This window comes from Malania oleifera, chromosome 5 (assembly GCF_029873635.1).
Source record: "Malania oleifera isolate guangnan ecotype guangnan chromosome 5, ASM2987363v1, whole genome shotgun sequence".
Classification (NCBI taxonomy): domain Eukaryota; kingdom Viridiplantae; phylum Streptophyta; class Magnoliopsida; order Santalales; family Ximeniaceae; genus Malania; species Malania oleifera.
Window position 1 is genome coordinate 22899808 of NC_080421.1, and position 27890 is coordinate 22927697.

Sequence of the window (27890 nt, forward strand, 5' to 3'; positions counted from 1 at the left end):
AATAAAATAACGTTTTGCTGGCTGCGCCGGTGTCATAGTAATGGTCAAGCCGCTGCTGCCGAATCTACATTTTATCAGAGGCAGCCTTCGAGCGATCACCACCGACGCCGCCGCCGCCGGTGCTGCAACGACCGGCTGTGGCCCGAAGGCGGCGAAACATTCATTCTACGTTGTTAGAACTGCGTTTTCTTCCCGATCTATAACCCCTAAGGCAAGTGAATCAAACCGAAAAAATAATTTTGATTTGGGATTATTCTCCGCAATCACAAAAATCCAATATCACTCATTTCGCCCATACAAACTGAGCAGATGGCATTGGAGTGTTACACGTTCGGCCCTTACAAAATTCACCCCAAGGAAGTATTTTATTCCACCCATCTCTCATTCGCCATGGTTAACCTGCGTCCTGTTCTTCCTGGTATTCTCTCTCTCTCCCCGAAGATATTTTTTTTTGGTTGTCTTTCACTCATCCACACACACCCATGTACTTGTAATCGTTTGGCATTTACATGTAAATGCTCTATCATCGATGCTTTCACTTTTTCTGGTAACAATATCTTGCAGCAAAACACAGACTTAGGGATGGTCCATTTTCTATGTATTCAGCGGGGTGAAGCGACGAGTGTTGATTCACTGGAAAGTTGTAAAATTGAAAGTTCTAAATTCCTAGTAGAATTTTATGGGGTCTAATCTTATAATTATTTATAGTCATGATTGTTAGCCCTTTGGTTTCATATGATTTCGTTCATGACAAAACAATTTATTTTTGCTAGGCACATGGCAAAACATTGATGCAAGGCAAGTGAGACAAACATGAACTAAATTCCACCCCAGCCCTTTCTGATCATAATCAAAATTTATTTTTTCCCTTTTTACATTTATAATTAATCAAGGATTTTGTTTGAGAAAAATAAAGAAATATAAAATAAGAAGGGGAAAAAAAATTACTTTTATTGTTCCCCCTTAATAAGCAAATTCAAGATAAAATGGTAAGGGTGAGAGAGACAAACACATTTATAGTGGGTTGGGCCAAGTTTAGAACCTATATCACTCCCAAGGATCAACCTTGAGGTTTCCACTACATCAATCCTCGTCACGCAGAGATTAAGCCATTTACTCTCCACAAATCACCGAGGTTCCAACCTCACTCCAGGTTCCTAACCTTGCTCAACCCAAGGACTACATATCCTCACCCATAATCTCACTTGTTCACACCCAATTGAAAGTCTTTCCTGAACACAATTTAACATAGAGAACTAGAAAAGCAAGATTTGAAAATAGAACTAACCTCCTGTTTGGTTTACGGAATTAGGGTTTGAATGCAATTGAAATTTTGACCTTGACTCCCATTCTCATGTTTGGTTTACGAAAATGAGGGTGGAATTACAATCCAATAGGAATGTTGAATCCCCAATTCAATGGAATGGTGATTCCTCCTCTTAATAGGTAGGAATCATGATTCCATTTTTGACTCCTTATTTTAGAGACAATTATAATCAACTTTAAATAATAATCCTCAAAACACAAGTTAACTATCTCTTAATCATACCACTGCGGACGAAGATAATAATAATGATGATGATGATGATGATTATTATTATTATAATTCTAATTATTATTAATATTACTATGAAACAATAAAAAATTATAATAATCAAGCAAAGACAGCAACAAATAGTAATAATACTATTATAAAATAATAAAAATAATAACAACAAAGTAATAAGAATAATAATAATTATAAGTATTATTATTATAAAATAATAAAAATAATAATAACAGAGTAATAAGAATAATAATAATTTCAAGAACAATTATATTTATCATAAAAAGTAATAATAACAACAAGAACAATAATAATAAAAAAGGCAAAAAATAATAATAATTTTAAGGAGAATAATTATTATAAAAATATTAAAAAATAATAAAAAATTTAAAATAATAATTACACTAATAATAACTGTTGTAAAAACGATACGAAAACAAAAATAATAACAATAAAATAATAGCAATTTGAGCAACAATAAAAAAAAGTAATAATGGTTTATTATTCTTAGTTTTGTTTACTTTTTAAAATAACAAGAAGATCCAAATGAGAACATTATTTATTGTTATTATTATAAAAAATGTAAAAAAAAATAATTTATGATCTTAAAACTGTAAAAAAATTCAATAAAAATAATGTTGAATTGAAGTCATATATTTGAAAAATTACAAAATTAAATAATTATGTATTAGGACTTAGGAGTACTTATAAAAAAATGGCTTATTTTTCATTCCATCATAGCTGCCATTGAAGAGTACCAAACATTGGAAAGAAATTGAAGCTTTGATTCCTATAGTCATTCTATGTTACTAACCAAATGCAGCAATTGCATTCCAAAAGTGATTTCATTCCTGCCTTGATTCCATTTTCCCCTTGATTAATTTCCTACTTCAATTCCATTCCACAAGCCAATTGGGGCGAGAGCCTAAAAAGTTACATGATCCACTTGGAGTACAAGTGTTGTTGAGGGAATAAAGAACTGAGCTAGCTCAAAAACCATGAAGCACAGATTGTGTGTAATAGTCTCTAACAACTACCACAATGCATGAATTTATAGGCTTCAAACACATGTGACCTTTTTAAGTTCTAATTGATTTTTCCCTCCTAAAAGTTAAGTTGCAAGGTCATACATCATCCAAATCTCATAATATTGTATCCAATTGAGAATATGTTAAGAGTAGTTTAAATTTAAGTACCTAGAAAAATTAAATCAATAGAGCAAATTTTTATTCAACGAATAATTCCAAGAGTAATATACATATAAAATATACACATGATCAACTCTTTCCTAAAAGTGAGATATTATGATCTTTAAGCAGCACGTTGATTTTCTATTCATTAAAGAGAATTGCGAATATCTCTAGTTTCCAACAAATGAGAGAATATACATGTTAGGGTGTTTGATTTGAATGATTTTTGAAGATAGGTAATGTCTTAATTGGTTCAAAAATAAGTGAAACGATTAGACATTAGAGTGTTTAGTGGTGGCTCTGAATTTTTTTAAAATTCCTCTGATAGAACCAAATATGGAAACATGTCTGATTCATTAAGTGGGGAATTCAAAGGTCTCTTTTCCAATTTTATCCCTTATAAAAAAATGAAAATAACAAAAAAACTCAACCCGAGTGATTAAAATTAAAATAATAAAATTTATTTTTGTATAACAATAAATTATATTATTTTTTTAATAATTATTAATTAAATATATGACAAGAAAATATTATTTATGTTAACTTAATTTAATTTATTATTTATGTTGGTTAAGGAGGCCCAAGAGCAGACTTTTGAGTCTATGTTGGTCTTGATTACTATTGCGAAGACAAGAGGTGTGTTTGTGGAGAGGTGGGTTCTTAACTACCTTCTTTCATTCTTAAGTTTTCAAATGTGCTTGAGGCATATTTGTTACACATTTTCTCATCATAGCTCTCAACTCAACTTCTAACAAAGCCTTAGTCCCTCTTGTTTGTGGCCAATTACGCAAGCCCTACTATGCTATTTCTCTATGTTAACCTTATCTCCTTTTGGTCTTTCCGACATCCTTCTTGCACTTAAGTTGATCCTTGTCATTTCCCCTCGTTCATGCAGCTATTGACCTTTGTTGCACATGGCCAACCATTTAACTTATTTCTATCATGTTGTCCACACGTTACTAGGCCTAGTTCTTTGACTAACTTCTTATTTTCTTGACCACACATTTTGTTTTCACCTTTTAATGTAGATTAATGCAAATCAAGGGCATATTGATGAAAAAGGGTAAGGGAGTGAGGGTAGGTGGGCTTGAAAGAGTTGCATGGCTCTACAAAAGAAAGAACCATTTTCTCTCAATGTATGGTTTGTAGATGTTTGTTGTTTTGGCTGTTGAGATACCCCTTTAGAAATCACGTTCAGCCTCAAAATCACTTTTATAGAAAACAGATCAGTTGAAAATTGTATTCTTGTGACAATCTATTGTACTCTTACTCCCCCATTTTCCTTCAGTCTGCCGTTATACATTGTAGCATTCATCTTCCAACTTGCACTCCAAATGTAAATCTTCCCTGTTTTCTAATTTCTATTCTATTTTTGTTTTTTAACACCGTCTTCCTTTCTTCCCTTGACAAATAAAAAATGATCCAGCTTCAGTTTGATCAATCCCTTCCTTTGAAGGACATGGAGAAAGAATAGTTGATGTTACAATTTTGATTTCTCAAATTTGATTTTCTTTTGATAGTTTAGGGTTGGAAAAAGCAACCATTAAATTTAAACCTCACACAGAAATAATCTCAGCTGGTAATGTCTAAGAGTGCTTGGGAGCATTGTTGCTCACCTGGGAAGGGTATGCATTACTCATTCTAGCATGATTGGATGAGGATGGAGAAGGATGAATCTTGACTCTTCACTAATCAGAAATCCCAAGAAAAGAAAAGAAAAAAAGGAGAAAAAGACAAGCTAGATGAGGATGAAATTGCCAAAATTTTTTCAGTTGGATGTCTAATTGGAAACAATGGAGAAATTACAATATTTGTGAATAACGTGTTTATCATTTTATACTTTGACAAAAGTACAAGGATTGGAGGTCATGACATCTTATCCAAAAAAGTTTTTATGCTTGGCCTCATTTTTGTTGCTTCTGGGGTGCTAAATGATAAATTTTTACAATTATTTTTTCTTTGGTTTCTTGTTTCCATATTATAATAGCTTTCATTTTCTAATTGGAATTTATGCCTCTTTTCTTTTGCAGGTCATATCCTTGTTTGGGCAAATTTTAATGATTTACTGGTAACTTAAATTTTAATGTGTGATGTAAGCGCAAAGGTGCTTTAATTTACAGTAACGGGTTGTGTTAGGGCTTGGCAAATTGTCGAAAAAGGTTAATTTTGTAGCAACTGCTGGCCATTGCACTGGTACATATTGAGTCACTCTGTTCCATTTATTAGTGATGATTGTGGAAGAGAAGCCACTTTTGTCCCTCCCTCTGTAACTTCTTCCTTAGCATTTAGTGATAGCCTCTGCATTGTTATTAGTGGAGCTACATCCTTCCACAAAAATACCATATATCTATATATATATATGATAATGCACAGTTGCACACATAATAGTTGGATTTTGATTTTTTTTTTTTTTGATTTCAAAATGCAAGTAATTTTGTATCTATATTGAAAATATGGAAGAGGCTTGTAGTTTTTATTCATCTTATGTTGCCCTGCATATGCTGAACTTTCCCTCGCTTTTAATTGATTGACTTAACACAACATACATGTACTAGTCTGCCCAAGGCGAGAAGTGAAACGCTTCGTTGATTTAACTGCTGATGAAACTGGTGATCTATGGCTCACAGCGCAGAAAATAGGGAATCAGCTTGAACGTCACCACAAAGCATCTTCACTCACATTTACAATCCAAGTAAGATAATCTCTTCTTTTCTGTTTGAATTTCAATTTGCAGTTACATTTTAATTTTATCCATCCTTTTACTAATGTGCTTGTTTTTAATACTTGCTACAGTCTACAATATATAATATCTCCCTCAACCTGTCATTATGATATTTTTGAAATTGGATTTTGTTTGATGCACAGCCGTAATAGATAACACAAACTTGTATGCATATTTAACTCGATATTTTTTATTTGTTTTGTTTTGTTTTGTTTTGTTTTTTTTTTTTTTTTGTGGCGGGGGTTGGGTGGTGGTATTGTAACCTACACTCAGTTTTGTTAAAATGATAGAGTCCTCTCCTAACATTGAAAAATTTACATTTCCTCTGTTAACTTTTAACTTTGCTACAACTTATTGTCCTTCCTCAATCATCTGTTAATAACTTAGAATATGATGGTCTCACATTTTAACTTTTTCAAGAAACCACTTTGACCCCCACTTATATATATTTTTTTCTTAAAAATATTTTGCTATCTTCTTCTTTAATTCAATTTATTCTAAAAACTCCTAGAAGAAGTGAAAGTCAAGCTTATGATTCTAATAATACTGGCCAAACCAAAATCATTGCTTCTAAGAGCTCCTTGATTTGATGAGGAGGCTGGAGAAGTTATGATACAATTTCTAGTTGTTCTAGCCATCTCTTTAATGGCTGTAATGAGTGGATGAGTTTGGGAACAGAAGCTGGAAACTTGTTTATGTCTTCTTCTTCAAAAGAGTTTGTTAGAAAAATGCAAATTTCGAGTGGCTCTTTGTCTTTTTGAATGGTTACTAGCTGCTGCTTTGCTTTTTGCAAACTTACTGGAACTGGCCCTTCTTTCTCCGCTTCTTTTACTCCAAACAGTTTGATAGAGAAATGCAACATGTCACACCGTGCACGACTTGCTGCTTTGCCATTGACTGTAGTGCTAGAATCAGCTCCCTTCATCATCATCATCATCATCATGTTCCTCTTCTTCTTCTTTTGAATGAGTTTGTTGAAAAATGGACAGTTCAAATGGGTCTGTTGTTTTGAACATGCCGCCATTGGAGATGTTGAACGACTATGGATGGAGATATTGGTTAAGTTCAGTGGGGATGTAATTGGTGTGACTCTACTCTTTTACTTTCCTTTTCCCATTTTCTTTTTTCTTCTTTTTTCCCTTGGATTTTGACCATTTAAATCAAATTTGTTTTACATATTGGGGGCTTTTGGTTTGAGGAAGCATGGGGTTATGGAACCCATGCAATAACAACAACGGTTTGAGTAAGGAGTTTTATATATTTGTGGTTGGTATTGGAATTGGGCTTGTTATGGAGGCAGAGGTGGTAGTTGTGACAGTGGTTATGAAGAAGGCTATGGCAGTGAGAATGTTTGTTGGGATTTTTAGTTCTTCTCTCTCCCCTTCACTCTCTCTTACACAAATGCAATGGTGTCAGGTTTGGGTGAGGGCATTGAGTTTTGTTTGCATAACTAAAAAAAGGGGCTAGAATTTCATTTAATTGGTTGACAATGTTTTATTGCTGTTGAATTTCATTTTGATAGGTATCTCCCACAAGTTTGATTGCCTTTTTTTTCCTGATAAAAGGGGAAAGATCCAAAGAGTACAACAAAGGGAGAAGAAGGTCCTCCAAGGAACAAAAGGAAAAAAACCAGAAAAATTATGAAGGTGCTGCCTGCCAATCCCTAACAAGATTGGGTAGTGAAAAACCCCTCAAAAATCTGAAGGAGCAGGCTAGAGAGAGGCCATGCTGCTCTATGTACAACCATTGAAGGTTTTTGCATTCCTTTCTATCCATTAGGTCCATAAAATAGTAAAAAAACTGCGCAACGCTACAACACTTCTCCCTTCTTGTGCTTTCCAAAACCCCAATATCTCACGAGAAAAAACTCACCCACCACTCGGTGTGGCACCAAAGCTTCACCAAAAACAAGAAAAAATGGCACTCCAAATATGGGATGCAGCCTTGCTATGTAAGAAGAGGTGAGCATTTGTTTCATTGGACTCTGGCACATCACACGTCAAGGTTGAAAGCCTTGTAGGGCCTTTTAATTTGAAGCAAACTGTGCATGTTAACACTGTTCAAAGTCATAACCCAGATAAGAGTCTGAATCTTAATGGGCACTTTGCCTTCCAAATGATGTGGCTCGAAGGAAAAAGTTGGGTATAGGAGATTTGAGGAAGATTTGATTGAACAAAATTAAACAAATCGCCTCACCCTCTCATCTCCCTACTGGATGGTGCAAAAAGATTCAGGATATTAAGTATAACAGTAACCTGGTCAACCTTTCTTCCATTGAGATTCCTAAAAAAGTAAAAACCCATTGACCCAAGAAAAAGAGCCCCCCTCAAAAGGGCAAAAATGCGCTGATTGGTGCATTGTGAAGGAAGAAAGTTTGGACAAGTGAGGCACCATCAACGCCAAAGAACCCTCACCCAGCCAAGCATCCTCTTAAAATCAAACCCTGTTCCTATTAACCACTTTGAAATGGGGGAGTGGGAAGAGAAGACTAGGAACCTGACACATGGACTTTTGAGGGCTAGCTTGAGAAACAATGCTGTCACTTCCTCTAGAGTCCATCCATTCCAATGAACTGTAAACTTGCTTTTAGGGTTTATTTGGAACCACTAAAGCAAAAGTGCTTTTAAAAAAGAAGTGCTGAATTTATTAAGTGCTGAACTGAAAAAGTGCTGAAAGTTATAAGTGCTGTTTGGTTGTGTTTAAAATAAATGGTATTTGGATACTTACTTTTTTTATAGGGTACTATATGATTATTTTTAAACATATTTTAGATTACAAACATTAATATTTTTAAATTAAAAATTTCATTAAAAAATATTTTAATTATTCATGATTAAAGTTTAAATATTTTCTATTAAAAAAATAATATAAGATTATTATTTTTAATTAAGAATAATCTTGTTATTAATGTTTATTTATAACATATTACTATCATATTAAATGATGATAAAAATAATATTATTAATTAAATTCAAAATTTTAATTTATTTAATGTTAATTTAAATTAATAAATAGTAATTATTCAATCCAGAATTGAATTATAATAACTAATATGCCATAATACATGGTAAAATAATATGTAGTTATTTTAAAATATATTTTAATTAAATAATAATATTTTTATGACTAAATTTAAATGATAATAATATTAATTTTATATTGAAAATTTTAATATTTTCTATTAACTAAATAATATAATATTCTTATTTATTAATTAACAATAATCTTATTATTAATGTTTATTTATAACATATGATTATGACATTAAGTTATGTTAAAATAGTATTAATAATTAAATTAAAACTTTTATTTTTTTTTAACGTTAATTTAAATTTATAGATGGTTCTTTTTTTTCATTCTAAAATTTAATTATATTTTATTAATAATTAATAGGTTATAATGCATAGTAAAATATATTTTATTAATAATTAATAGGCTATAATGCATAGTAAAATAATAAATGGTTAATTTTTAATTGACAATTTAATTCATAATTATGTTAACTGTAATTTTTAATTAGTATTTAAATATTTTTATTAATTAAGAATAATATAATATTATTTTTTGATTAACAACAATCTTGTTCTTAATTTATATTTATAACATATGATTATCGTATTAATTTATATTAAAATAATATTATTAGTTAAATTAGCATTTTTAATTTTTAATATTATTTCAAATTAATTGATGGTTTTTCTTCTTTATTTCATAATTGAATTATGTTTCATTAATAATTAATATATTATGTTGGTCCTAGGGTCAAGTCTAGAGTGGGGGTGAATAGACTCTTTTGTGTATTTTCGCTTTTCTCTACAAAATATAAAATCTTTGTAAGATACAAATGATTATATCACAATATATAGAATATAAATCATGCACAAGATATAAATTAAAGAGAAGGGAAGAAAAGCTTAACACTAATGTTAACGTGGTTCGGTCCTTGGCCTACGTCCACACCTTGAGTCACACCTAAGGTTTCCACAATCCACTAACACAACGCCTTCACCAGGGGAGAAGCCTTTACACCACTAGAACAAATTCCTCTTCGCTCATCTAGAGCCTTTTAGTAAGGTTTACCAAGAACCCTTGCAATTCAGTTCACGAAGAACTCTTATACAACAAGACGATGAATATGATTTACAAAAGGAAATGCTCTTTGAATGAGCTGATATTTGATACAATCAAAACCTCACACAAATCTCTCCAAGTAATGATTCTCAACTAGATTAAAGAGCAAGAGAGGTTTTGAGCTCAAGAATGATGAACTAAAATGTGATGTGCTTGGGAATGAAACGTAAATTCCTAAATTAATGTTTAAACAAGCTTTTGGACTTGTATTTATAGGAAAATTGAGCTACTAGCTGTTTTATGGTCGTTGGGCTAATAAATTATTTGTTTACTTTGAAAACTAACCGTTTGTAGCCGTTGAGTGTAGAATCCCGATGCAAACCGTGGACGGTTTCCTTCAGGCCAAAATTTAATTAACTCTTTGTCTGAAATCGTCGATGCACTTGGGCTAAACTGTCGATAGTTTGCTCTGTTTCTTCATTAACTTGTTTTTAAGGTGCATGAAAGAGGTTTAAACCAAACCGGGACCAAGTCTTTAAAAGATTTCAATACTAATATGATTTAAAACCTGTCCCATATTAAAATAAATTTGAGTAAACGATATTTTTATAAACTCTTTGTTTTGACTCTGAAAACTCATAAGTACTGAACTTATGACTTGGTGATATCCTATATACTCTTACGAACTATTATGCACATGCAATTTGCTTAACTCTTGCTCAATAAACATGTGTGAAACAATACCACAAGAGTTACATCAGTTCCTACCTCAAATACTCCCTATTACACTATGACTATTGGATGTGCTTGAGTTCTTCTGAGTGATTGTCCGCTTTGAATCCTACTCGAATGTCCACTCGATCCAATCTTTGCATTTGATCCAGTACCTTTATGTATTTGTCATTTGTACCTGTACTAACTTGATCTGCAAAGATATGTTAAACTTGGAACTACAATTAGGTTGATATCATAAAAATACATCGAATATGATTATATAGCCACTAAGGCTAACAATCTCTCCCTTTTTGAAGATGTCTAACCCGTTGAGTATTTACTTGATCTTTGTATTTGAATTTGTACCTGTCATATCTTGATATGCAAAGATTTTTACTTAGAACTACTAATGGGTTGTTATTATCAAAATATGACAATTAGGATCTTGTAGCCACTAAGGTAAACAATCTCCCCCTTTTTGATGATGGCAAACCATTGATGTTCTTACAAGATAAAATTACAAGCTCCCCCTTAATTTATGCATATTGTTGAATAAGATATAATTTTTCTCCCTCTTACTATATGCATATAAGGCATAATTAAAACATTCAACTAGATATTTTATATCTATTGGAGCTATATCATAGAATTATACAAATTAGAAAGTTCATTTTATATTAAGACAAATTAACAAATAAATTGAACCTTCATTAAAACATATTAAGTAACAAATCTGAACTTTCATTTATAATCGTTTTAAGCAACACTACAGATTTGTACTTAATACACCCACTTATAGCATCCAACCTACAACAGCAACCTACTTCTCCCCCTTTGATCATCATCAAAAAGAAAAAAACTATTCTTTTGGCTTAAAATGTTCCAAAATGAGTTAGGGGTTGGTTGGTACATAGTACTGATGTTATGATTAATTTCCCTAAGACTCAATATTTATGCAAGAAATATCCTAACTATGCATATTCATAAGTTTTACCATCATATGTTCATATGACTAGGAAGACATCTCTTGTCTACAAGAGGAAGTTACTTGGGCATGCTTATGAGATTTTAATTTAAAGTGGATGACCTAGGTTGTTTATCTCAGAAGTACAAGGTTTTTCTATTGCCACCCATAAATTTATTCCTAAAGAACAAGCTTGAATAAAGAGCTTGTGAGGGTGTGCATGCTACTTTATCCCATAAACTATAGCCAATACTTTTAAAAGAAATAAACCAATCAGCAAGGATATATACAGTTAAAAGATCATATTGGATTTATCATTTGAACTCATCATATTGACTTAATTTTCTAAAGTCACCAGCGTAGTAGTCAAGTAGTTATTATGCGTAATCTAGGATTTTATACCTTAAGTGCTATTGTGACAAATGTTTCCAATTTTGCAATAAACTTACTTAGTCATCACAATCCCTTTTTACCTAGGTATGGTTAAATATATAAAAAGCTATTTAATAATCATGGTTCTAAGGAAAGCCAATTGTTTACAAGGATTTAGGTAATTTGTTTAGGTACCCATTCTTCCTTGGGTCCCAAGGGGTTGGTTTTTTTAGCTACCCAAGCTAGCTTTCTTTCTTTACCTCTAGCACCTCTAAAGGGGGCAAGAGTAACAGATGTGACATTTCCTTTCACAATATAAGCAAGTCTTGTTTGTATGTAAAGGATTTGTCTTATGAATCATATTTCTATTTGATGAGGCATTAATATGACTATGAGATTTATAAGAGGAACCATAACTCAAGTTCTTTTTGTAAAAGTTGTTTATATTAACTCCTAAGAATTTATTGGAGTTTTCTTTTCCTCTTGTGATTTTGCTAATTGTATTACCATATTCTTCACCTTTCTTCTTCAAGAGAAAATTTTCTTTTAAAATATTTTCAATTTGATCTTTCAAATTTCCTACTTCAGCTTGAAGAATTTCATGGTCTTTTTGAGCATTTGAAACAAGCTCCTCATTTTTATTTTTAAAGGAGATATTCTCCTCTTTTAAGGTGGAACAAAGACAAGGTTCCTTTTGTTTGTATTTAGAAATTTTTTGCTCAAGATTCTTGTTCTACTTTTAACTAAAACTAAAAAAGTGTCACCAATAATTGGGGAAGTATTTACCAATCATCTATGTAGGAGTATAATCATTGTCATCGGAAACTTACCTCTTTGCTAATGAGCCGAGACAAGAGTGTTTGCTTCTTCTCTATCTCATTGTAGGTGGAAATGGAAAGTCCATCTAGTTGTCACAAGTTGTAGCATCAACATCACCATTCTTCTTAAATCGTATGTGTCTTGAGCTTTTCCCAGATCTTCTTTTGTGGGCTTTTAAATCCGCAAATGCGATTTGATACTTGTAATCGCTCAAGCTACAATGGAGACCAATTTTTTTTTTTGAAGTTAAGTCTTGTACTAACCTCTTTCAACGGTTCTGTTAGCACCACCGTGCTTTGGAAACATCTTCATTTTTCTTGGTGAAGGAGAAGTCTCCATTTGAGATGATCTTCCACATATCCAGATCACATGATTTAATGAAGATGGTCATTCTATTTTTCCACGATGGGTAGTTGGTGCTGTTGAACTTTGGGGGTCAGTTAATGGATTGTCCTTGAGAAATTGCAAGAGTGTCCCCACCTATATAAGCATTGGATCTTTCCGCTCTAGAAGTTACTCCGATAATGTGAGCGCCTTACTCTGATACCAAATGTTGGCCCTAGAGTCGAGTCTAGAAGAGGGGGGGGGGGTGAATAGACTCTTTTGCGTATTTTCGCTTTTCTTTACAGAATATGAAATCTTTGCAAGATACAAATGATTATATCACAATATATAGAATATAAATCATGCACAAGATATAAATTAAAGAGAAGGGAAGAAAAGCTTAACATTGATGTTAACATGGTGATACCCAAGGTTTCCACTATCCATTAACACAACTCCTTCACCAGTGGAGAAGCCTTTACACCACGGGAACAAATCCCTTCCGCTCACCTAGAGCCTTTCAGCAAGGTTCACCAAGAACCCTTGCAATTCGGTTCACCAAGAACCCTTATACTTTGGTTCACCAAGAACCCTTCTACAACAAGACGATGAATATGATTTACAAAAACAAATGCTCCTTGAATGAGCTGATATTTGATACAATGAAAACCTCACACAAATTTCTCCAAGTAATGATTCAGAGCAAGAGAGATTTTGAGCACAAGAATGATGAACTAAAATGTGGTATGCTTGGGAATGAAATATAAATTCCTAAACCAATGTTTAAACAAGCCTCTAGACTTGTATTTATAGGCAAATTGAGCTATTAGTCGTTTTATGGCCGTTGGGTTAATAAATAATTTGTTTACTTTGAAAAGTAACCATTTATAGCCGTTGGGTGTAGAATCTTGACGCAAACCGTCGATGGATTCCCCCAAACCGTGGATGGTTTCCTTCAGGCCAAAATTCAATTAACTCTGCCTGAAATCGTTGATGCACCGGGGCTAAACCGTTGATGGTTTGCCCTATTTCTTCATTAACTTGATTTTAAGGGGCATGAAAGAGGTTTAAACCCAATCGGGACCAAGTCTTTAAAAAATTACAACACAAATATGATTTAAAACCTGTCCCATATTAAAATAGATTTGAGTAAAGGATATTTTTATAAAACTCTTTGTTACGAACTAGTATACACATGCAATTTGCTCAACTCTTGCTTAATAAACATGCGTGAAACAATACCGCAAGAGTTACATCGGTTCTTACCTCAAACACTCCCCATTACACTATAACTTTGTTGGATGTGCTTGAGTTCTTCTGAGTGATTGTCCACTTTGATCTTTCCTACTCGAATGTCTACTCGATCCGATCTTTGCATTTGATCCAGTACCTTCATGTATTTGTCACTTATACCTGTACTAACTTGATCTGTAAAGATAGGTTAAACTTGGAACTATAATTAGGTTGATATCATCAAAATACATTGAATGTGATTATGTAGCCACTAAGGTTAACATATAATAATGCATAATAAAATAGTATATGATTATCTTCTAATGTATTTTTAAAATTATAAAATAGCCACTAAATTTTCCTATCTTTACAAAATTGACCCCGCCTATGAACAATGCCACTTATAAGTGGCCAAAAAGCTATCTTAGATTGCTTCTCAAAATTCACTTAAATCTTAAAAAAGTGATTTTGAAAAAACACTTTTTACAATAAGTGTTTGTTGTAGTACAAGCCAAACGTCATTTTTTTGTAAAAGCACTTATTTTAAGTGATAAGTGCTATAAGAACTTTTTTTTTAAGTGCTCCCAAATGGGGGCTTAATAACCTTGTGCCATGAGGTGTTTACATCTAAGGATAACCTCCGCATTTCTCTATTACGATGGTGTTTTTGGAAACCACATTACGAAGTCCCAACTCACCTTTTGATTTGAGTCTTTTGACAATCTCCTAGCCAACATGGTGATCTATCTTGATTTAAGTCTTTGACAACCTCCTAGCCAACATGGTGATCTATCTTCTTCTCTCCTACCTTGACAAAAGAAAGTGACACATCATCATCCTCTCGAGAATCCTAGCAATACTCTTGGGCACTCTGAAAAGAGAGAAAGTAAATACGGATGCTAGCCACGCTAGAGGGGGCAGCACTAATGTGGGTGGCATGCCCCCCTAGAGAAAAATACCTTTTTTTTAAATTTTTTTCCCGTTTCTCTATGTTCTAGCCTCCTACTGACCTTTGTAATCACAAAATTCCAAAAAACCATGGACTTAGTGTTTCCTTTAGAGGGAAGGCCAAGATACAAGAGTTGTCATTCCTCAATAGCACAACTCACCATAGCCTTGAACCCCTCTAATTCCTTGCCTCCCACATTAATGCCCACTGCCCCATTCTTAGACAAGTTGACCTTTAATCTCGAAATCCTTGGAAAATTTTTACTAAAATTATGGATTTTCAGAATTGTCGACATTGTCCTCAAGAAACAGCATAGTATCATCAGGAAACTTGAGATTCAAAAACTCTCCCTCCTCCCTGCCAACAAGAAAACCTTGATCTCCCCAAGCCCTGAGCATATGAGAGCACCTACTTTGAACACATGCCACTGGGGTAAACCAAATGGAGATGGCAAATCTTGTCCAAGCCCTCGAGAAGCTCTAAACCTTTGGGCTTCCCATTGACAATTACAGAAATGCTGGTCAAGCTTAGGCACCCTCTAACCCACTTCCTCTACACAACCCTGAAGCCTTTCCTACCCACTACCTTTTTTAAAAAGCCTCAATTCAACCTATCACAAACCTTCTCAAAACCCAGCTTAAAGTTCAACCCACTTCCTACCCTTCTCCATCATGAGTTACTCGGTGCTTGGCTCAATAATAGCTCAGCTCTTTCATTAAGATAATGAAACAAGCTTGAGCTTAGGTTTTAAGCTCGAAAACTAAATGAGCCGAGCTTGAGCTAGATGATACTTGGCTCGCTAGGCTTGGGAGCTAGCTCGTTTCCAAGTTGGCTTGTTTCAAACATCATGCCAAAAAAGCACATCCTCCCCATTTCCCACATTGAAATGAATGCGAGGAAAAAGTTCTCCCACTCTTTTCTAATGAATTTCCAAAAACTTGTACCATAGCCATTGGTCACCTCTGTGGAAGCCATCACAAGGCCATATTTAGAAGTAATAACTTTTTGCCAAAATAGATACCTATTCACTCTCCAAAAGGTACCAATTCCAATAAATGTCTTTTAAAAGTTATATGTCCTTCTACCTAATCACTCTTTAAAAAGTACTTTATGTGTCTTTTAAAAGTTCTATGTCCTTCTATTTCACCCTCTACAAGGTACCTGTTCCAATAGGTGTGTTTTAAAAGTTATCTCCTTTCATAAGAGATACCTTATTCATGATAAATATCTTCCAGGAGATCTCATCTAATGAAATGGTGTCTCTGTCTCTATATATTGAAATGGAGTTTATACATTTAACACATAACATTTAACACATAAACACAACAATAACACCATTTCTTCTTTTACTTCATCTTCCCATGTTTTAGAGAAGTTCTAAAACTTCTCATCTTACAATTGTACCTTACTCTTTTAAAAGGTACCTATTCCGTCTCTTTTTAAGAGTTACTTCATTTCATTAAAATCTTATTCACTCTCTAAAAGTTATGGATTTCAATTGGTGCCTCTTAAAAGTTATCTCCTTCCATAAGAGATGCCATATTCATAATAAATGCCTTCAAATAGATGTCTCCTTTTGTGAAAGGGTGCCTCTATCTTTATATATGGAGATAGTGTTTACATGTTTGACACAAAAGAACGCAAAAATAATATCATTTCCTCTCTTTTTCTCACTTCTTCTTCCTCTATCACTACAAAAAGGAAGGCCTTTAGTGACGGTTTCAAACCGTCACTAATAATAGCAAACCATTAGTGATGACTTAGTGATGGTTTCGGAGTGGTGACTAAAACGGTGGTGACAACTAATTATTAGTGATGGTTTTGGAAATCGTCACTAATAATAGAGTATTAGTGACGGTTTCATTCCGTTACTAAAAGCCTAAGACCATCACTATAACTTGCACAATTTTTTGATTGAAAATCATCACTAAAGACATATTATTAGTGACGGTTTTGAAATCGTCACTAATAGTATAACTTTTGTGACGGTTTCAAAACCGTCACTAATAGTTTAAATAATTAATTTTTTTTAAATACCCATTAATCCCTGTAAAAACTTGTAATTAAATTTTTGCACACATAATATTGAACCAGAATTAATGAAAAAATCATAAATTGTTCAGATTACTTCATATATACATAACAAATTCTTCAAAAACATCATATATACATGATTTGTTTAGATAACAAAAAATACAAAATAAAAAAAAAGCTGCATCCGACTGTAGTACTCGACATCGTCCTCATTTTTTGTGACAGACTGCAGACCCTACAAAGTAATAATTATACAAAAAATTAGTATACAATTTTTGAATATGTATGTACTATAAGTAAAAATGTTTTGATAGGAAGAATGATTGGACATAGTTAAAAAAAATGATACAATTTTAAATAGCCAAGTTTGATCAGTCGGAATTGACCCCCTGGTGGCGCCTTGTATGTTGACCTTTGGACCACTTGAGTGCTTAAAGCAACTAAGTTTGTTTAGTTAGCTTCTAAGGCATTTAATTTTCAACGGGGAGGATTTTTCGGAGCCGTCAAACTCCGGCACGTGGGTCTCGCCAATGTCACGATTGCGGTGGGGGTTAAAAAGCTCACAGGGAGGTGTTTTTGGGCACTGTTAGCTTTGGTACGTCCAGCTTGTGTTGGGGTTGACCCCACTCGGTTTGGACCTCGTATGCCCGATTTGGACACCTAAGTGCTTAAATCCACTAAGTTTTTTAAAGTTAGTTTGTATTCTAATGTTGCTTTTAAGTGCGTAAAAAGCTATTGAGAAGGAGTTTTTGGGCACCGTCAGCTCTGGCACGTCGAGCTCAATCTCATGGACGTGTCGGGATTGACCCTACTCGGTTTGGACCTCGTATGCCCGACTTGGACACCTGAATGTTTAAATTCACTAAGTTTGCTAAGTTTGTTTGTATTCTAACTTTACTTCTAAGTGCATAAAAAGCTCCCGATAAAGAGTTTTTAGGCACCGTCCGCTCTGGCACGTCGAATTTAATGTCATGGACGTGTCGGGACTGACCTCACTTGGTTTGGACCTTGTATGTCCAACTTGGGCATGTGAGTGCTTAAAATCAACTAAGTTTATTAAGTTTGCCTCTAAGCGCATACTTTTTAATCAAGGAGGAGTTTTGGGTACTGTCTGCTTCGGCACGTCGAGCTCAATGTCACGGACGTGTCGGGATTGACCCCACTCGGTTTGGACCTCGTATGTCCAACTTGGACACTTAAGTGCTTAGAATCAACTAAGTTTGTTAGGTTAACTTCTAAGTGCATAATTTTCAACCAGGGAGGAGTTTTTGGATACCATCAACTCTGACACATCCGATTCAATGTCACGGACATGTCGGGACTGATCCCAATGGTTTGGATCTCGTATGCCCAACTTGGACACCTGAGTGCTTAAATTCACTAACTTTGCTTAGTTTGTTTGTATTCTAACTTTGCTTCTAAGTGCGTAAAAAGTTCCTAAGGAGGATTTTTCGAGCACTGTCAGCTCCGGCACGTCTAGCTCAATGTCACGGACGTGTCGGGACTAACTCCACTTGGTTTGGATCTCGTATGTATGACTTGAACACGTGAATGCTTAAAATCATCTAAGCTTGCTAGGTTAGCTTCTAGGCGCATAGTTTTCAACTGAGGAGGAGTTTTTGGGTACCATAAGCTCCGACACTTCCAACTCAATGTCACGGACGTGTTGGGGCTGACCCCACTCGGTTTGGATATCGTATGCTCGACTTGGACACTTGCGTGCTTAAGTCTACTAAGTTTGCTAATTTTGTTCGTATTCTAACTTTAGTTCTAAGTGTGTAAAAAGCTCCCAAGGAAGAGTTTTTGGGCACTGTCAGCTCCGGCACGTCCAGCTTAATGTCACGGACGTGTCGGGACTCACCCCACTCAGTTTGGACCTCGTATGCTCAACTTGAATACTTGAGTGCTTACAAAAATTAAGTTTGTTAGGTTAGTTTCTAAGCGCATAATTTTCAACCGTGGAGGAGTTTTTGGATACTATCAGCTCCGACACATCCAACTCAATGTCACGAACGTGTCGGGACCGACCCCACTCGGTTTGTACTTTGTACACCCGACTTGGACACCTAAGTGCTTAAATCTACTAAGTTTGCTAAGTTTGTTTGTATTCTAACTTTACTTCTAAGTGTGTAAAAAGCTCCTGAGGAGGAGTTTTTGGGGTCACTCGGTTTGGACCTTGTATGCTTGACTTGGACACCTATGTGCTTAAATCTACTAAGTTTGTTAAGTTTTTTTGTATTCTAACTTTACTTCTAAGTATGTAAAAAGCTCATAGGAAGGAGTTTTTGGGCACCATCAGCTCCGTAACATCCAGCTCAATGTCACGGACGTGTAGGGACTGACGCCACTCGGTTTGGACCTCGTATGCCCAACTTGGACACTTGAATGCTTAAAATCAACTAAGTTTACTAAGTTCGCTTCTAAGCGCATAATTTTATACACGTAGATTTACAGACAAATTGCTTAGATTGTGCTTAAATCAAAGGGAAGTGAATGAAATTGTAAGAGAGTAGGGTGCGATCACAATTACCGCAAATCGTACTTCGCCTAATTGTTTCTCTCGATTTTTACATTTTTGCGTGTTTTTCTTATTTGGTAGTGGGAGTGGACTCAGGGGATCGAGTGGGGGGATCGAGTGGGGAGAGCTTTAGGGGAAGTGGGTCTTAGAAACAGGGGTGTGAGAAGTTGGTTGAGTCGTAGTCTGTGGCTACGTGTGATGTTGGTAGCTAGGAAGAGGAGGTTGTGGAGATTGATGAGCGTGAGTGTGATAGAGAAGGTGTTGGTTTTGTGGATTTTGCTGGGTCGAAGAGTTTGGGATTGAAGAATGTGTGACATGCAGCCACAGACTCTGACTCAACCAACTTCTCGCACCCCTGTTTCTCAGACCCACTTCCTTTAAAGCTCTCCTAGTCCCCACTTGATCCCCTGAGTCCACTCCCACTACTAAAGCAGCCCCCATTGCCCTCCTCTTCCTCCTCCTCCTCTTCCTGTGCAGTTCTTTGAAAATTAGGGCTTCTCGTAGCCTGGTTCTCTTCGCTATTGGCAAGCTATAATCCATCCCCAAGACCCAACCTTCCCCTACAAAAAACCCTGATAAGAAAAACATGCAAAAATGTAAAAACAAAGAGAAACAATGAGGCATAGGAACCTGCTTATGTGGGTAAGCAACTCACTGGGGGTCTCCCCAGCTGATGGCTGCATATCGGGCTAGGTTCGCAATGGCTCACTCGACTGTATCGGGTCCGATGCATGGTCCTGACTAGCCGTACTGGCCAACCTACGCCTCTGCCCTCGAAGACCTCTTGGTGCCATGTCTGCAATATTGTATACAACATTGAATAAGATAAATTGCATATTAAATGGATGCATAGTAAATATAATTTTAGTTATTTATATAGATCAGATACATGGTGACAACATAACATGCTTATCCCCTATGAAATGCAGTATGATTACAAATCCTCAATATTAGTATCATCATCACTTTAACTTGAAGAAGCTAAACAATTTTGATAGACAAGACCTTACAACCCTCCTCTCTCCCCTTCCCCCAACTAGACCTATTGGAATTTATCCAGTATTCCTTAAAACATCTGCCAACCTTAATATTTCAAAAGGAAAAATAAATGTTTCATTAAGTTGACATGCCCCTAAAAATAATATATACTGCTATTAAACAGGGAAAAATAATTTTTGCAATAGTTATAGAACTTACTCAAAACACACTTAAAAATAACATATACCAACCACTAAATAAGAATACAATAATTTGTTAATAAAATCAATCAAATTCACAATTCATCCCAACATTCACATTTTTAATATATAGAGAAGAGATAAGAAGAGAGAAGTGATGTTATACAATGAGATCACATGTGTCTTCACCTTAACGTAGGTTATCATGACCCTAGCAAAATGCTCACCAATATGATGGTGGTATTGGTGACTGACCTACCATACCAGCTGCTAGATATATAGCTACATATCATTTAGAAGATTGAAGATTCAAACACAACATTGTCTTGTTGCCCTACATATGGAACCTAGCTATCTAATCTACCTCACAGATTGATGGAAGAAAATTTATTTAGCCAAAATGAAATGGAAGCTGTTCTTCCTTCTGTAAAATGATATACCAAATTTCCTTGCAGGCAATTCCTAAAATTTTATAAACAGCACAAGCAGAAAACAACAGCAAAAAATTCCAAAAATGCTACCAATAGTTGCAAAAATGCATACAAATAGCACCAAACCATAAGGAGGAGGAGGAGGAGGAACCTTGCAGGCAGTGGTGGGTTGCGGCGGTGGACTCTGGTGACTTACACACGGTAGGTGGCTTGCGGCAGGGTTGTGCAGGGAGGAGGGGTTGTGCAGGAAGGAGGGGTTTTGTGCAGGGGGGAGGGAAAGGAAGAATGGGGGATTTGGGGATTTCTGCGCGAAGGGCTGATGGGACTCCAGCGACTGGGGAAGGAGAGGATTCTGTGAGAGGGGGAGGAGGAGGAAGAATACCTTGCAGCCGGTGATGGATTGCGGCAGATTCCGGCAACTCCTCTCACTCCGGCGACTCGCACACGGGCATGGCGAACTCCAACGATTGGGGAAGGAGGCGATTCTGTAAGGGAGGAGGGAAATCGGGCGATCGAGAGGGAATATTGGGGATTTCAGTGCGAAGAAACGAAGGTAGAAAGGGAGTTTTCTGGGTAAGGGACGAAAATGTTCGTCACTAATACCCAAAAAAGCGTTGCTAATATTTTCTCGCAATAGTTTGAGCGGGAAATCTAGTATTAGTGACGAAAATATTTGTGACGATTTCATTTTCGTCACTAATAATGGGCCATAAGTGACGGTTAATAAATTCGTTGCTAAAGCATTGACTAGTAGTGACGAATTTAATTTTTGTCACTAATGGCCCATTATTAGTGACGAATTTTGCTCTGTCACTAATAAGTTCGTCACTACAAATACCTTTTTTTTTGTAGTGTATTTTAGAGAAGTTCCAAACTTCTCGAAGTTCAGCTAATTTTAATCTTGAAATTTTATTCTTACTATCTATGAGGTATCAATTAGTGTATCTCTTAAGAGTTCTCTCCTTCCATAAGAGATACCTATCCACTCTCTAAAGGTACCTATTCTAATAGGTGTCTTTTTAAAAAGTTATATGTACTTCTACCGATTCATTCTCTAAAAGGTTCCTATTCCAATAGGTGTCTTTTTAAGAGTTGTATCCTTCCATAAGTGATATCTTATTCATGATAGATGTTTTCTAAGAGATATCCTTTCATGAAAGGGTGTCTCCCTCTCTATATGATGAAACATTGTTTACATGTTTAACACACAAGAACACAACAATAACACCATTTTGCTCTCTTCTTTTTCCTTTGTTTTAGAGAAGTTGCAAAATTTCTTCTCATCTTATAATTATACCTATCCCAATTGATGCTTTTAAGAGCCATCTCCTTACATAAGAGACACCATATTTATAATAGATGTCGGAGGTGTTTCCTTTCATGGAAGGGCACCTTTATTTTATGTAAGGAGATAATGTTTATATGTCTATCGCAGAAGAACACAACAATAACATCATCTCATCTCTCTCTTTCTCTTTCTTCTTCATTTTCTATTTTAGAGAAGTTCCAAAACTTCTCAAAATTACCCTTATTTTAATCTTAAAATTTTATCCTTACTCTCTATGAGGTACCTATTTAAGACTGAGGATACCTATTCACTCTCTAAAAGGTACCTAGTCCCAATATTTCCATTTGGTGTTTTTTAAGAGTTATGTCCTACCTATTACACATGCAATGCATATGGCTGTTTAATATAATGAAAATTTTAACAGGATTAGACTTGAATCGTTTAGGCTGATTTAGGCTTTATTAATAAATGAGTCAAACATGAATAAGGCGGAGTTCAGCTCGTTCTTATGAGCCTAGCTCAAGCTCAATTATTAAACTAGCCAAGACTAGACATGCTATAAAGCTTGGCTCAGTTCGGATCGGCTCAATTGCAGCCCTAACCAATCCTGACCGAAGTGGCAGCCTGGTTTAAATAGCCAACTCAGGTCAGGCCCTGGCCTGATCCTGCCCATGCTGGCTGCAGCCGAGTTGAGCCCAGAAAAAGGAGGGGGAGAGCTATCAAGAGCTGTGCTGAGAAAAACAAGAATAACAAAGAAAATTTTGAAAAGAAGAGAGACCCAAGGGATTTTGGGGGATAGATTGAGAATGCAGGGGATTAGAAGTAAATTTGGTTTGCATGAGCATGGGTGAGATGCAAATGTTTGTTGTACAGTCACTAATAATAAAGAAAATTTAAAATGAGAAAGAGACCCCAAGGGAATCTGGGGGATAGAGAGACAGTGCAGGTGATCAGAAGTACATTTGGTTTGCAAGGGCATGGGTGGGATGCTAATGTTGGTTGTAGTCACTCATGAGAGTCCTTGGAAGCTCATTGTGCAGATATCTTTTTTGCATAAAGTATAGGTGGTTCTTCCATTTGTCTTCGGGAGGATGTGGGTTGGGAATACTCTTTTTTTCTATGTTCTCCCCTTATTATGCTTATATGCTTATAGTTCTTTCATTTTTCTTAGTATTATTATGCTTATAGTTCTTCTTTCATAGTTGTAGGAGAGAATAAGGATATCTATCTCTTGGCATTTCATTTTCATAGAAATCATAATTATCATGAAGTTGCAAATATTACATTAGTGCTCAGTTTATTGGTACTTTTTGGTCTTCATATAGACGGTATTCTTGAGTTTGGATCCTGGATGGTTTCTGAATCTTTTCTTGAATCTTTTTTTTTTTTCTCATTTAATTCATTCTCCTATGTCATTTTCTCTTACTAATTGTTATATAGACAGCTAAGGTTCCTTCAAAGGTCAATACAGTTGTTTAGTTGGTAGACCTTAAGAGAGTTGATGCCAACAATCTGATGTAGAGGAAGCATTATGTGTCAAGACTCTTTTTGGTTTCTTCTTCTTCTTCCTCTCTTTTTGCATTGTTCAGCAACTTGAGAGTTCTGGAATTTGATTGCTTGGGTTCTTTGGTTAGAGCTGGTTGTGTCTGAAGTACATGGAGGTTCTGATGTGTATTTCTTTCAAAGGGTTGGGAGGAATTAGGATGCTCAAAGATTGTGGCATTTAGCCATTCTTCTTGTGGTTTGGAATATTGGTTACAAAGGAGTGCAGGCACTTTTTTTTTTAAATGCTTTGGGACAGAATTGGGTTTATGGTGGCTGTTTGGGTTTTCTCTTTTGGATGTTTCAAAGAGACATGAATTTAAATTTATTGTTCAATTAAGCTACCTGTTGTCATGGATGGGCAGACTTCCAAGGCCCAAAGGAATCACCCTTGCCAAGATTTGCCTGAAATTGTCAAGGAGTTGTGCCTGTGCGACAGAAGGACTACACCAAGTACAGTCCAGTCGTACTCATCTTCATCCAAGGAAACACTCAAATGTCTGACTAGTGGTCAAGTCTCACGGCCTCGAAGGCCCTTGAACCAGCTGAGGTTGTCACTGAGGAACCTAGACTCGAATTGTAAGGGAGTTAAATTCACATTCCACCACTATTGAGGATTACTCTTATCCCCACACAGCACACGCCTCGTGTTAGCGTGCCCATCACTTATAGTTGGAGTTGAGGGAAGTGACACCATACACTATTGGAGCAAGATACATGAAGATTTAAGACAACACCCCCCACCCCCACCCTCCCCCCACACCAGCCCCCAAAAAAAATTGTCCAACTAGGTTCTTCGAAGACACCACCCTATAGTATGGTCAATGACAATGAAGGGTGAACATCCAAAACTTTGGGCTGAAAGTACCGCATGACCTCATTCTCAAATGGATTGCCCATCGGGCTCCCAATTTCACATGAAAGCCCAAGACACCCTTTCTGGATGTCGAGAGCTTGCCCCCGAGTTCTCCTCAAGGTGCTCACTTAGTACCCAATAGAATGCAGGGGGAGGTAGGCCGCTCACCTGGTGTTCTCCCCAAAAGTAAGTCTCTGAAGGATTCTCATTCATATATGAGTAACCACTAGGATCTAATGATCATACACCTAAGTTTGAGAACACCACTATAATATTATTAGAATCCACCACAATGTCACAATGACATACTAAAACCATCTCTGTGACATCTCCATAGTCGAATCCTCGTTAACTAAGTTCCCACCAATTTATTTTCTTCTTTTTTTCCTCCTATTCGATATTTCCTATTTTCTTTATTTAGGAGGATACCTTATCCTCCTCTTTGCATCTCATCATCTTTATGTTAATACAATTTCTTGTACTACCCGGGAAAAAAAAAATTTGATGTTTCTAAAATTATTCACTGGTTCAATTGTTAATGACTCCCACTTTGTAAATGATGATTTTTTCCTTTTTCCTTTATTTTAGGGGGGCGGGGGGTGGGGGGCAAAGGGGATGACTAAAACACCTCTGCACCTATCCCATTCAAATCACCCAACCATTTGTCCCTTGATAATAGGACTTGAACTCTTAACCTCCCATTTGGGAGTGGGGCAAGCCATTGAACTTGAGGATTGGTTCATAAACCATAGATTTGTACTATTAGAATCTTTGTTGAGCAAAATTGGTGATTAGATTCCTAAGCAGCGGTCAAACATGCCGTACTTTCATGTATTCTTTTATAGTTTTATTGCCTGTTGTTTCTCCGTCTTCCACCTCTTATGATGTCATGACCTATTTACTTAATCAGCAATTCATGGTTAGAATAGATTGTAATTGCTTAATGTTTGACACCGCAGGACGGACCACAGGCAGGGCAAACAGTACCCCATGTTCATATACATATTCTCCCGCGTAAAAGTGGCGACTTTGAGAAAAATGACGAGATCTATGATGCTGTAAGATACACATTTCATCTCCTGATTTTTTTGAATGTTCTGCTGTGGATGCCAGTCTAAAATTAAATTAAGCCAGTGGCTTAATTGTTTCACATATGGTTTATGGTATAGATAGATGTAAAGGAGAAGGAATTGAAGAAGGAGTTGGACCTGGACAAGGAAAGGAAGGACAGAAGCCCCGAGGAGATGGCTGAAGAGGCAGAGGAATATAGAAAGCTTCTCTCTTAGGTTTGCAGTGATCAAATGGTGTGTTTGGAGTATGACTATTAAGGTCGAGCTAGAAATCTGCATGTTCAAATCCATTTTTCTCACTTTTCCTCATTGATTCATGGTTTTAAGACAATGAAAAATATGAAACTGATCCTAAAAGAAATTTCGTAGTGGATTGTGTAGATCCTCTCACTGGCAGATTTTTCTTCTCCCAAATTTCTTACATTCTCAAATCAAAATTCTTAAAACTCATCCTGAAAGAAAATTGATAACCTAACATACAACATGATTAAAAGAATTAATTGCCAAATTATAATTATTATTATTTTTTTAAAATCTGGAGTTGAGTAAAAAAATGCAAGGTTCTAGTGAACCATTTTGGTATCTAAGGGGTTTTAGTAGATTTTGTTGAGTTAGTATAATTTTGAAATCTAAACCTCAAATTTATGTTTCTTAGACAATAATAAAGCACTTACAATTAAAATCAGTAAGAAAAATTATAAATAATCTCCACAGAAAAGACATAAGCCTGTTTACTTGTCGAATTTATTTTTCATTTTTAGCTTTTCAATGAATTATAAAAATGTTACTTTGTTTTTCAGTTCTCTAAAGTTTGTATTTAAAAAAATAAAATTAGGGGTTTGTTATTGTGAAAAATAATATTTCTTTTTTTATTTTTAGATTTTCCAATAATTACAAAAACATTATTTTATTTTTCAAGTGTTTCAAAATTTATTTAAGAAATTAGAAAACAATAAAAAAAAATATTTAGAAAATTCAAAAAGAAAGTATTTTTGTAATTATTTGAAAAGTTAGAATAAAAATAAATCTGTTTTTTACAAGTGAAGAGTGTCAAAATTTTTTATTATTTTTCAATTTTTTTTTTACAAATGTTAGAAAATTGAAAATAAGTTGGCATTTTTTTTTTGTATTTTTTTAAAAAAATTGAAAATGGTTTTGTGCAATTAAATAGCCATATAACTTAAAATCACCTAGTGTTGTAATATAAACATTTGCCGAAAGGGCACTAAATAGAGGTATGATATAATTTCTAAGGTTTTAAAGCTTTTTTATTATCTTTTTTTCAAGTGAATAAAGTTTGCTATGATAAAATCACTAAGTGTTGTAATATAAACATTTGCCGTGTGAATTTAGCATAGCGTTATCAAACAAAAATGAATGGGACTAACACACCATAAAAATTAAGAGCTAATTAGCTTTTTCACTAATTCGAAAATAAAGAGATCTGGTTAGCAAATCATAGGTTTGATGTTTTGCCCATAATAATTTTAATCTATTCTATAAAATAGACTTTCAAAATTCCAAAGTTAAATTACAAGGAAAGTAAAAAAGAAAAAAAAAAAGTTGGTAACATGATTAATGAATGATTCATTCACTTTTCATATACAACTCAAGAAGAGCATTTTAGTTGAAAAAAAAAAGAAAAAAAAAAGGAGACGCACTATTTCAAAATGAGAATACAAGTTGAGTAGGTGGAAACTCAAAATTCAATACAGATTGTCATCAAAATTTTATTAATGGTTCAGTGTGTGAGTGCTTAGCAAACTTAACCAAAAAGAAACTGAAGGAAAAAAGGAAGCAAATGTATTAAATGATTTATCATTTACATGTAATATAAACAAAATGATTTTATTGTTATCTACATAAAAATTAAAAAGCAATAGAATAAAAGGAATAATCAAAGGGTGCCTGAGAGAGAGAGAGAGAGAGAGAGAGAGAGAGAGATTGATGGCGAAACAAAATGAGTTTAAAATTTTGAATTTTAAGATGAGAATGAAAAAAAAAAAAACCTAGAGGGTGGGAACTTAAAATAAATACCGTTTTCTTTTCTAAAATTTACAGTTACTTTT

General features: G+C 35.0%; 1 protein-coding gene across 1 annotated transcript; it reads left to right on the plus strand.

The window, feature by feature from the left end:
* On the plus strand, window positions 1–26217 carry LOC131155318 (bifunctional bis(5'-adenosyl)-triphosphatase/adenylylsulfatase FHIT). The gene is made up of 5 exons (XM_058108360.1): window positions 1–211; window positions 310–419; window positions 5281–5428; window positions 25711–25809; window positions 25921–26217. Exons 1-5 carry the CDS (start codon window positions 41–43, stop codon window positions 26035–26037), a joined length of 645 nt encoding a protein of 214 aa, XP_057964343.1. The 5' UTR covers window positions 1–40; the 3' UTR covers window positions 26038–26217.
* The last annotated feature ends 1673 nt before the right edge of the window (window positions 26218–27890 follow it).